General features: G+C 42.1%; 1 protein-coding gene across 1 annotated transcript in view; it reads left to right on the top strand.

Annotated features, from left to right (window-relative positions):
• Positions 1-1,196: 1,196 nt before the first annotated feature.
• The window catches only part of ephb6 (eph receptor B6), a 62,084-nt gene continuing 50,240 nt past the window's right edge, over positions 1,197-13,040 (top strand). Inside the window, exon 1 of the mRNA XM_081597680.1 lies at positions 1,197-1,355. Coding sequence (XP_081453806.1) covers positions 1,298-1,355 — 58 coding nt within the window. The 5' untranslated portion in view covers positions 1,197-1,297. The remainder of the gene's footprint in view (positions 1,356-13,040) is intronic.

The following is a 13,040-nucleotide window of genomic DNA, read 5'->3' as shown; positions in this document are numbered from 1 at the left end:
TTAAAGGAACACAAAGGCTTGAATATAATAATTTTATTATTATTTTAACATTTGTAATTAACAAAATAACAACAAGATAAAACAATTATGGCAATCTTCCTCAGGGTAATTTTTGTAGTATTGTGTCGATTCTGTCATGTTTAGGGAACCTTAAATAGAATAGAATAAAATAAAGCTTTTGTGTGTAGCAGCGGTTCTGATTGCTACATTTCCTACCTCTCTTTGCTTCCAGGTGTTCTGCCCCTTTGGATCACGTAGCTTTGGGCTCAGAGCCCCCTGGCTGGCTGGGAACCGGGTCATCTAACTGTGTCAAACCCAACGAGCTGCATCTTCAATGTCAGAGGCCGCGGCGGTCTGACTGATCACACGAACTGGAGCATGAAAACCCAGCAAAATGCTGCAGTTCTGCACATTGTCCAGTGAGGGGCGTGCAGAGACCAGCAGGTGTATAATGCTCTGTGAGCGTGTGTGTGTGTGTGCGTGTGTGCGTGTGTGTGTGTGTGTGTGTGTGTGTGTGTGTGTGTGTGTGTGTGTGTGTGTGTGTGTGTGTGTGTTAGTGCACGCTGTCTGGGTGATCTGTCTTGAGAGGCGAGGAGTGTGTCTGAGAGGAATAAACAGCGGGGGTTGTAAGGAAGAGAGAAACCACCAAAAGTACATGGAGAGCATCCAAAATGATTTCTGAATTATGCTCATTGTTTTTTTTTTCACCAAACCGACATCAAAACACACACACGCACCCCCCCCCCTCCCCCCACACACACACACACACACAAAAACAGAAAAGTAAATAAAAGAAGAGTTGAACTCCCACATGCCACAGCTTTAAAAATGCAAGTTAGCGCAGAGTCCAGACGTGCCAGTGATGCCGCGGCTCTCCGGGCGGCGCTGGGGGAGCCAGCTGGAATGGACTTTAAACATGTCATGACAGCGGTTTGTAAAGACCGGACAAACTTGTATTCATCTCCTCTGTCTGGCAGACAGGGGGGAAAATAACTTTCACTGCTCTCCTCTCCCTCTTTCTGATGTCTTCATCTATGCCCCCCGGCCCCCCCTTCTTACAGCAATGTTTCGCCGCTCTGTAAATATTTTCTTTACTCCCTCCTTCATCCATTCATCCACCACCACCACTCTCCCTCCATCTTCTCTCCCTCCCTCTTTCTCCCAGGAAAAAAAAAGGAGCAAACAGACTCCTCCCCCCTCCTCCTCCCACTCTGTCACACACTCCATCTCCCTCTGTCTCTGTGTTTCCTGCTCCTCTCCCTTCCTCTCTGTCTGTCAGTGTCATTCTGGAGTGGAGATGTGGAGTGTCTTTCTTTCTCTCTGCCTTTTTTTCCAGCCCAATTCAGCTGAGGAAGGTAAGAGATTAACTTTTTTTACCCCCCCCCCTCCCTCGAGATTCTTGTTGCCGAAGCCGCACAGACTCTCTCGTCAGGAGCTTGCAATCAGCGTTGTCGGGCTTCCGCAGTTATGATGATATCTAGGAATTAATGAGACTTTGACAGTGTGTGAAACTATGCCACGTGGGAGCTCGGTGCTGCCGCACCTGCAGCTCTGAATAATTAGCACTTTTTTTGTTTTTTCTTTTACCCCCCTTGTGTGTTTGCACCACTCTGTGAATATGTTAAAGTGGCAGCAGATCAGACAGGACTTTGTTGGCATGGAGGTGCAGGTGCACCGGCGCAGCGCCGGATCCCATCAAGCTCCGATAACAAAAGGATATGGACATAAGTCGAGGTGGGGGGAACAAGTGAATAATGCGTTGCATAATCCATTTTTTTTCTTTGACTTTGGGCCCCCCCTCCCTCCTTCCTGTCACTCATGATCTCTCAGATGTGACAACCCGAAACCCCTGTGTCCCCCCCCCCCCCATCCCAGCCCCCCCTGCAGGACTCCTCTTTCACCAGAGGATGTTTTTGTCCACGACTCAAACTGCTGCGCTCACTAAATGGGAACATTAGGAGTCTTTAAAAGTGGACGAGTGAGTGACGGGGTGAGTGAGTGAGTGAATGTTCGCGTGTGCATGAAATTGATGGACAGCTAAGTGAGACTGCATCCTTGAAGTGGTCTATCAGAGGCGTGCAGAGTGGGCCGACTCAAGAAAAGCATGCCTGCGATCATTTGGTGACTCAAAACCACCTTAACGTTGCACATAAGTGGCGAATGCTCAAGTGCGCGCGTAGTAATTATCAACTATCTGTACACGTCTCGTCCTGAACACCGGAGAGCGTGTCGGCAAGTCAGCGAGCAATTTATTTTCCAAAGGTTATGGCTGTACGTTGGAGGGAGCTGCACCTGTTCACACTCATCTGGCTGTAGGAGTCTGAGTCAGTGTGTGTGTGTGTGTGTGTGTGTGTGTGTGTGTGTGTGTGTGTGTGTGTGTGTGTGTGTGTGTGTGTGTGTGTGTGTGTCTGCCTGCAGGGGGAAACGTATATGTCAGACTCACGGCACCGGATTTGAGCCGTGTCTGTAACAGATGGCTTGGACTTAGTTGAGACGGAATAACAGCGAGGGGAGAGGCTGCGCTGAATTACTGGCCCACTGACTCTTTTATGTGGAATAGAAGTGGGGGGTTCTAACATAATACAGTATTAACCCAATAGCATCGCCGTCTCTATAAATCCACGCAGGCTGAACCGTCAAGTATCATGAGGATGAGCCGCTGTTGCCCACTTTGATTCAGTCGTTTGATACGGTTGCTGTTCTTTCTGCTCTCTGCGTGTTTTTGTGTTAAACATTTCTTGGTAAAGATACCCACAGCCCTTGAATTGTTCCACATTTGAGGTTGCAACTTCAAACTTCTCTGTGCTTTAAGGAATACAAAATGCGAAGTAGTTTAAAGTTCTTTTATGGACTAGAATGTGGGTGGAGAAATGTGCTTCGTATTCAGCCCTGTTCACCCCGATAAAATGAGTTAGAACAGGGGTTCAACTTTTCCATGCCAGGCCCCCAAACAGTTTGCTTCTGGTTGGCACGGCTCCCACTTTGAAAACTGACTCTGGAGGAGCTGCAGAGATCCACAGTTCAGATGGAAAAAAAATCTCTTGACAGGAAAATTTATAGTCATGCACTCCTCATATCCATTTTTTATGAACGACAATCATAATAAAGCCACCGTTGAAAGAAAATTATACGAAATCCCATTTGCTGTTTGTCAGAAGCCATTGGCGAAGGTGCTGAGGTCAGATGAGATCTAAATTGTGTGATGGAAAATGAACACTGAAGGTCACCCCAAACACTCATCCTTATGATTAAACATGGTGGTGGCAGCATCATGCAGTTGGTCTTGGTGATGTTTCTCTTGCAAAGGAGATTTTTTTTATCTTAGTGGGACAAACATGGTTAAATAAAGGTTATTATCAAGTTGGTCAGCTGGAAGATAATACATAATGGAGAAAAACGTGTTAAAAGCTCAAAATGACTGTGAAGAAGAGGTTCACCTTCCAGGATAACAACAATACTAAACCTGCAGACGGAGCTTCAAGGGAGTGAATTAGACTGAAACATCACAATATACTGGTCCTTCTCAAAAAATTAGCATATTGTGATAAAGTTCATTATTTTCCATAATGTAATGATAAAAATTAAACTGTCATATATTTTATATTCATTGCACACCAACTGAAATATTTCAGGTCTTTTATTGTTTTAATACTGATGATTTTGGCATACAGCTCATGAAAATCCAAAATCCCTGTCTCAAAAAATTAGCATATTTCATCCGACCAATAAAAGAAATGTTTTTTAATACCAAAAAGGTCAATCTTCAAATAATTATGTTCGGTTATGCACTCAATACTTGGTCATGAATCCTTTTGCAGCCTTCAATACAGCGTGGCATGGAGGCAATCAGCCTGTGGCTCTGCTGAGGTGTTATGGAGCCCAGGATGCTTCGATAGCCTTAAGCTCATCCAGAGTGTTGGGTCTTACGTCTCTCAACTTTCTCTTCACAATATCCCACAGATTTTCTATGGGGTTCAGGTCAGGAGAGTTGGCAGGCCAACAGTAACACCATGGTCAGTAATACCAGTGGTTTTGGCACTGTGAGCAGGTCGTGCTGAAAAATGAAATCTTCATCTCCATAAAGCTTTTCAGCAGATGGAAGCATGAAGTGCTCCAAAACCTCCTGATAGCTGCTGCATTGACCCTGCCCTTGATGAAACACAGTGGACCAACACCAGCAGCTGACGTGGCTCCCCAGACCATCACTGACTGTGGGTACTTGACACTGGACTTCTGGCCTTTTGGCATTTCCTTCTCCCCAGTCTTCCTCCAGACTCTGGCACCTTGATTTCAGAATGACATGCAAAATTTGCTTTCATCTGAAAAAAGTACTTTGGACCACTGAGCAACAGTCCAGTGCTGCTTCTCTGTAGCCCAGGTCAGACGCTTCTGCCGCTGTTTCTGGTTCAAAAGTGGCTTGACCTTTGACCTGGGGAATGCAGCACCTGTAGCCCATTTCCTGCACACGCCTGTGCACGGTGGCTCTGGATGTTTCTACTCCAGACTCAGTCTACTGCTTCCCCCAAGGTCTGGAATCGGCCCTTCTCTACAATCTTCCTCAGGGTCCGGTCACCTCTTCTGGTTGTGCAGCGTTTTCTGCCACACTTTTTCCTTCCCACAGAGGTGCCTTGATACAGCACTCTGGGAACAGCCTATTGGTTCAGAAATGTCTTTCTGTGTCTTACCCTCTTGCTTGAGGGTGTCAATGATGGCCTTCTGGACAGGAGTCAGGTCAGCAGTCTGACCCGTGATTGTGGTTTTGAGTAATGAACCAGGCTGGGAGTTTTTTAAAAGCCTCAGGAATCTTTTGCAGGTGTTTAGAGTTACTTTGTTGATTGAGATGATGAGGTTAACTGCTCGTTCAGAGAACCTTTTCATGATATGCTAATTTTTTGAGACGGGGATTTTGGGTTTCCATGAGCTGTATGCCAAAATCATCAGTATTAAAACAATCAAAGACCTGAAATATTTCAGTTGGTGTGCAATGAATCTAAAATATATGACAGTTTAATTTTTATCATTACATTATGGAAAATAATTAACTTTAACACAATATGCAAATTTTTTGAGAAGGACCTGTATTAGAATGGCTTCAGATGTGGAGAACCTTTAGAACCAAACCCCAAAGAGATCCACAACTAGAGCTGCAGCAGTGTTTCAATTTCTTCCTCTCACTTTACAAATACTACTCCGTGTTAGTCTATCACATACGATCCCGCTAAAACACAGTGACGCTCGTGCTGACAAGATGTGAAAACGTTCAAGAGATTTGAATTCTTCTGCAAAGCACAGGCGCTGCGTTTTGCCTCAGCTTCTTGCACTTGCAGCCGCAGGAGCGTCGCGTCTTCTCCTTTTGCGTGCGGCATAACTGGGAAAGGTGCGACTTTGGATTTGCCACCCTCACACGCTGCATGTGTGAGTGTTGATACACTGTTGATGGGAAGCCACATGGCCGGGCTCTGGAGTGCTGGATGTGTGTGGGAGACTGTGTGCTCACACTGGATTAACACGACGCATTAACAGGAAGGAGCCCGCGCCGGGAGCACACCTGATGCCCTCCGGTGTTTCCCATCGTGGGTGAGCAGAGACGCAATGATGCTCCCTGACATGTGCAATTACTGAAACTTATGTTGTGCATTTCAAAGTTAACGATGTTTGATTCTGTTCAAACGGGTGCAGGCAACAAAAACCCCAAACAAATATCGGTAATCTCCTAAAAGAATGCACTGAAATTCGCGTGCAAAAATCCACAAGGAACAAATTAGAGACTCTTATTTTCATCTTTATGAGACCTTTAGCAGTAAGAATCCTTTTTGTATACTTTTTTTATTTTATTTTATGCAACTGAGATGAAGATTTAATTCTCAAAGGATCTTTATTATCATCTCCACAACTGCCAAATACAGCATAAAGTTTAGTAAGGCACAGCTGACTTGTTTTGGCTTTTGTTTTACTCCACTGCATCAAAGGGGCATAAAATACCATAATGTGTTCATCAAATGTAAGAAAAAAATCATCAAAACACAAAATGCATAAAAAAAAACAACTCAGGATTTGCTTGTAGAAAGTGAAGGGAAGTACATGAATGGATACATAATGTGAAAGAGAAGCTAGAATCAGATGTTTTTATTAATCACGATGGACATAAAATGCAAGAAGAGGATGCAATCTTGCGTTTGGAAGAATCGGATTTGTTTCATATCCAGAGACTTTAGACAATAAGTTGTGGACGCTGAACGGGCTGGAAAAAGCAGTCAGAACTGCAGCGACCACAGATTCTTAACATGTTGAGAGGATTCGAGACCATCTTTAATCTTTTCCAGCAGCAGTCGACCTGCATAGATCATTCTCAGGCTTCAGAAGAGAAGCGAACAACAGCGACTCTGAGAATACATGTGTGCGCTGACAGGCGATTTATTGCTTCTCCTAAGTCTCATATAGATCAGATGGATGTTGCATGATTTTTTTTTTTTTTACGTAACTGATGAGATCGAGTCAAATTTGTTGGATCGAAAGCGTAACCTTAGAAATGATGTGGTAAACAAACTGGTGGTGGTTTTGTGCTTTGGGTCCATTGTCTCCTACATCTGGGCCGGCGCAGTCTGCTGGCGTTCATGCAACGATGGGTCCCGAGCTACACAAGTGAACTCTAAGGGAAATTGTCAGGACATCTGCTCATGAACTGAATAACGACAGTAAGTGGGTCAAGCGGCAAGAGCCCAACAGCCCAAAGCCCAAGAGTCATTTTACCGCCTAAAGACGGATAAGGTCAGAGTTTTGAAAGAGCAGAGGCTGAAGCCTGGCTCTGATCCGATGTTGGGGACGGGCTCACAGTTAATTTGAGGAAACCGTCGCGCATCACAGAATTGATTTTAAAATGAGGTGAGGAAAGGAATACGATAGTTTCTATTCAGGTTCGTGTTGAACAATGCAAGCGTACAAAACACGTGAATAAATACGCTGGTGCTTTAAACTTAGAATGATGATCGATGTGCCATCAATCTGGAGGATTGATCTTTGAGGTGAAGTATTTCATAAAAACGGCTCGACTCGGAATATTTAATTCACTGACGGTGAAGAAACATAAAATTTAATTAGATCCTGTACTCAGGGCTGACAAATCACCTCAGCGGCCTGCATGAATACTCTGGGGTGTTTGTTGCTCGGTGACAGTTCACTTTTCAGTCGAAAAGTTGAAGGTTTGGTCTCAGCTTCCAGTTTTGCCATTTGGCTGCAAGTCTGGATTTTCTTATTTTTTTCTTAAATAACGACACGCATCTCTCAGTTATTTGTTTGTTCATTCAGGAACTGATTTGCTCATTTTTTGTAATTAATTTTTATTTTCCACCATTTATAATATGTATTTATGTATTTGGCCATTTTGGAATTTATTTAGATACTTATTTTGTATTTACAGTGCCTTGCGAAAGGCATTTTTTGCATTTTGCTGCCTCACAACCGAGAATTAAAATGGATTATTGTAGAATTGGCATCATTTCACATCACATGCCTACGAGTTTAAGTATTTCATTTGCTTTGTATTGTGACACAAACAACAAACAGGACAAAATATCAGAAAACGTCAGTGTGCCTAACTATTCGCCCTGCCCTAATTTCAGCCGACGTTTGCAGAAATTACAGCTGCAGCTTCTTCAAGTTAGGTAGTTTCTGCTGACGAAGAGCAATCATTAAGTCTCACCACAGCTTCTCAATTGGATTGTGGTCTGGGCTTTGGCTAGGCCATTCCAATACATTTATGTGTGCATTTCCTCGTAAAGCACTTGCGTGTTGTTTTATGCTCCTGCAGAAGGTGAACCTACGCCCCAGTCTCAAATCACTGACAGACTAAAGCAGGTTTTTCTCAAGAATATCTCTACATTTAGGCTCTGTCTTCATGATATATTTCTCTGTTTTTTTTTTTCTTAATTTACTTCACAAACTTGTAATATTCTATGTAGGTGCCTCATATTTGTATGTTTGGATATATAAAGCACACATTTAAATGCAAGTTGCAAAATAATAATTTATTAATTTATCTGTTTATTTATTTACTTGACTCTGCCTATTCATTAATACATTCCTTCACTAGTTTTAAGAAAATATTTTAATTTAGATAAGAAATAAAACTAAATACATTTCTTAATTTATATATTTATTAATCTATTAACAATACATTTTTGAATTTCTTGTCATTGTAATGTTTCTTAGTATTATTTTTTTTCTTCCGGAAAATGTTCTTTAAAATTACCATTCCTTTTATAAGTGCATTCGTATTAATTTCATTTTCTTCATACAGTTTTTATACACTTTAATCTGAAATCCAGCCTCATTCTTAATTATCAACATAATATTAAACACACTGTGGATAAACTAAGAGAGGATTTGTAAGTCCGGTAGTCTGAAGGTGTTATGAATCATCCTGGGGATGAGCAGACGCCTCCCAACAATGAACCTGTCTGCATGTGGACAGTTCCCACCTCAGGGTCGCCTGGGCCGCCGCTCCAGCTGTCAGCCGCCACTCTCTAGCCGGGTATTAATTGGACACATTGCCTTTCACCTTCTGAGTGTCATAAGCTGGAAATTAGCAAAGTGTCATAAGGAAACAAATGGCACACTTGTCACAGATGCTCCTGATGCTCGCCTCCCCGGCTCTCGTCCCCTCGCTGCTCGGACTCTGTCAGCTGCACAGACCCCACGCTGATGGGAATGCGGACGCAACATCCTCATCCGTGGCGCTACGAAACCTACCTGTGCGCGTTACTTTCACTTGCAACGTCAACGGCATCTGTTGAGAGCGCAGCAACAAGACTAGGTCACATTTCCCTCGGATGAATCACCCAGCTGCCTTTCGAAGGCGGGGAGGCCGAAGCCTCCGGGCGGCTGTGAGGAAAGACGCTCTGTTAGGAGTCAGACAATTCATTTGTGGGGTTATAAGTCGCAGCATGAATACAACTGAAAGATAAACACGATCTGTCGACTGCCACAATGGAGGAATGTTGTTTAAAGTGTTGGATTTCACGTTGAGAGCTGTTGCTGCTCGGTGGTTCGTGCACTGGCTCCGGCAGAACTTTGTGATTGAGGAAAGACTCGGTGAGGCTGCAGAAAACTGATCTCCCCTCGTATTTACATTCCTTCAGCAGCCACGGTGCAGAAGGAGGAAACAGTGATGAAAATAGGCTTAATCCAGATTTCTGCTCTTAAAAGCAATTCAATATGACTTTTACTGGCAACGTCTGGGCCATTTAGAGCCAACTGTCTGGTTTTCTGGTTATCCTTTATGATTCTAAGCCCTTTGTAATAAGCATGACTTGGACAGAGTGAGATGTTGCAAAAATATTTCTCTTCTAGTCCTAATTAAATCCTGCAAAGTGATTAGCACTTATCCTACACATATATATATCTAAAATGTTATACAGTTAATGTTAGTTGTATTTGCCTAATTGTATTTATTTAACTGAGAAAAGTAAATACTTCACTTTATGCACTCACAGCCGTGTGTAGCCCTTTGTTTGCATTGACATTAGTTGGATTGCAGATAAAACAAGCCTGGGTAGGTGATAAATCTGCCTGCTGACACACGCAGAGCTCAGAAATGAATGTGTCATTTGTTTGTCAAAAAGAAAGAACATTACAGACTGCTGTTGTTTTCTCTGCTCATTACATGCAGATAATTGCAGATAGAAATGTCTGCACTTTAAAAACACAACTGAGCCTTTTTCTTTACGTCTGCAGGTTATTATCCGTTTGAAATAGACACCATGAGACATTTGCCAAAAGCTAATTACTGCGGATGTTCCTGTTTCTGGAGGTTATCAAGAACCTGGACGAAATGGAAGAACGTTGGGCTACAGTGGTCTGGCGCTGCTAAATGCTGAGTTTCATGAGCTACAAAAAAAAAAAAACCCAAAAGGAAACAAGTATTTTGATTAAATTTAGGATTCAGCTTTTGTCAATATGTACATTTCTCCAGCAGCGATGGTCAATAACAAATCAGGATACAGAAATTAAAACGTTTCATATGATTTAATTGTGCTGATGAATTGATATACTGATTACTACCGGTCTAAAAATATGATATATAATATACTATACGATACTATTATTTCAGTAAGTTCATTCACTAAGTGAAACACATTATTTAGATTAATTACACACAGACAGATGCCTTCAAATTTGGTGAGTTTTCATTAATGAAAACGTGGCGGATAAGATTAGAATATTGTGAGCTTAATGAAAAGGATGTCTAATACCTGCTTAAAGGTTATTTTCAAAAGGTACTTTTAATCTGACAAATAAATATCACCCCATCGCAATTCCCGATTTATTGAGTTTGACCAGACTGGATTAGCTTATGTGTTTCAGCAGCTATAATATAGCTACTCAAGCTGGCTTATTTTTTTGTTTCTCTTTGGTGTTTTTGTTTAGATTATTTTCATGTTTTCCAGCGTCTCGTTTTGTACTGAGTTTCGTAGTTTATCTCTGTGTGTTTTTTTTGGATTATTTCTGAAGAATCTGCATTGGTCTTCTAGTTCCTTTTTTGGTATTGGCTTTGCTCCCTTTGGGAAATTAATTCCCTGCAGTCCTTTTTATTTTATTAGAACCTCCCCAGTTGCTCTGCATCCTGTTTATTGTTTCCAGCTGGTCTCTGTACCACAGTCACACCTGCAGAGGATTTAAGCTCCTGGACGTCCAGTGCCCCCTGCTGGGTTCTGTCTCTCTTGTGTCCTGTCTCTCTTTCGTGTTGTGCTTTGTAAATTGTTTTCTGTTTGATCACTAAATTAATCTTCACCTTCATCTCAAATCTGCTGTTCTCCTGCTGCTACTTGGGTCCTCTTTGCAAGCCACAAAGCACAATAATCCGGCAGCCGGTTGCTTTATAGATGTGCTGCACAGTTGTTCCTTACCCTTGTGGTTTTAAAACAGTCATGATTGGGGCTTCTTTGGTTTCCCAGACTGTATGTGTTTTTATGAGACTAGAAACATTTCCTGACTACTAAATTTGTGTTTCTCCGAAGGTAAAAGGTGGCACATTTCAGCCAGTTGACAGAAAGTGTGCAGCAACATGTGTCGCTTGTGTCGCCAGGATGAAATTACAGCCTGTCCTGCACTTTTTCCACATCTCCTCAAAAGATGAAGTTTTACCTTGATCTGTACCTCACCTGTACTTATTGTACAGTCATTTTGCTTTGAAGAACCTAATTTTCTGTTTTATTTATTAAATTCTGCTGCATTTCTGTCATCTGTCGATAACTCATCTGGAGAGATGAGGAAAACTTTGCATAAACTTAGTTGAGATTCTGTGACAGGATCAAATGCTGCACGGTTTTGTCCAAATAAGTCACTGTTTCTGTTTTCAGCAGCAAAGGGGACTCAACACATGGGAGTGCCAAGTTTCCATTGACTCCACATGAATAAAAACAATAGAAAACTTGTTCAGATAAGTTTTTTTTTTTTTTTATCTGGTGTTCATGGCGCCCTGGGCAACAGCCCATATGGTCCTTATCAAAAACAGCCACGGCTACCAGAACTGCAGGAAGCCTGGTTTGAGAGTTGTCTCAGCTTGTTAAGATATTATCTAGGAAGAACCTTTGCCGAATGTAATACAAGTGTTGGTTGTTTGGTAAGAAATCTGTATTAGAGGTGGTTAATGTAGAAAAGTGTGCAAAGTAAGCTGCAGAGCAAGAGCCAAATGCAGCTGATGAAGAGAACCAGGAGACAACATACCAAATAACACAGAAGAAAAAGCAAAGGCAGAGCAACAGCTGATCAGAGCAAAAATAACCAATCATAGCAAAACAAAAGAATCCACTCAATATACAGAAGAAAAGTGTTTTAACACAAAATACTTCAGTACAATGGAGAATGATCCAAAATCAATTAATCATGCCCCACTGATTTTCTCACTTCACTGTGATTAAAAACAACAAATGGAAAGAAAGTGCACTGACGGCATTCTTACTTGGGGCTTAAAATCAGGTTGGACAACTTAAACTGCAGTTTTGTTTGTTTCACTGTCCAAACTCCTTTCACAGGAGGATAAAGTTATGATTTACTGTTATAAATAGAAAAAAGAAAGTGGAATACACCAGCTTCATGGTAAACCATCAGTACATTGTGTAATCTTTTATAAGAAAGTACAATCATCTATAAATACTCGGAGCTTGACTTTTAGTAGTTTTTAAATAAACTGGCTAATTTTCAAGTCTCACAAAGGACTTCGACTAAACACTCATGTGGTACAACAACAGCACCTTATGTTTTCTTAATTTCTGTCACCTCTAATTTTTTCAGGGATTAAACAAATTATTATATAAGATTTAAAAAGCTGAACAAATATGAATCGGTTTTTAAATTATGATTTATTTTGTTCAGGGGAAAAAAGCAACTCAAACCTGCAGCATGTCTGAGTACAACCAGACCAGACGACAGAAAATCACAGACAACAACATCCATCCATTTTCTTGCACCCTTGTCCCTTAATGGGGTCGGGAGGGTTGCTGGTGCTCACGCTCGGGTGGGAGGCGGGGTACACCCTGGACAGGTCGCCAGTCTGTTGTAGGGCAACACAGAGACACACAACACACACTCATACCTAGGGGCAATTTGGAGAGGCCAATTAACCTGACAGTCATGTTTTTGGACTGTGGGAGGAAACCGGAGTACCCAGAGAAAACCCACGCATGCACAGGGAGAACATGCAAACTCCATGCAGAAAGACCCCAGGCCGGGAATCGAACCCAGAACCTTCTTGCTGCAAGGCAACAGCTCTACCAACTGCGCCACTGTGCAGCCCGATCTGACAACAACATGAAGTAGAATAAATCAATTGAAGAAGAGATAAAAAAAATAATAATAATCTACATCTTTCATTCTGTAAAGGGTTCAGAAACATCTTGACTTCTGGGAAAATATTCTCCAGACTGATGGGGCAAAAGTTGGGCTTTTTGAAACGTATTCCATCTGACGTTAAACTGAAAGAACCTCGCAGGTTCATGAAGGTCACAGTGCAGTCAGAGACCACTGGAATACCTGCACCCTTA

This window comes from Poecilia reticulata, chromosome 16 (assembly GCF_904066995.2).
Source record: "Poecilia reticulata chromosome 16, P_reticulata-male-v2, whole genome shotgun sequence".
In the NCBI taxonomy this organism is placed as follows: domain Eukaryota; kingdom Metazoa; phylum Chordata; class Actinopteri; order Cyprinodontiformes; family Poeciliidae; genus Poecilia; species Poecilia reticulata.
Note: the sequence above shows the minus strand (reverse complement) of the source record. Positions and strands in the feature narration are given on the sequence as shown.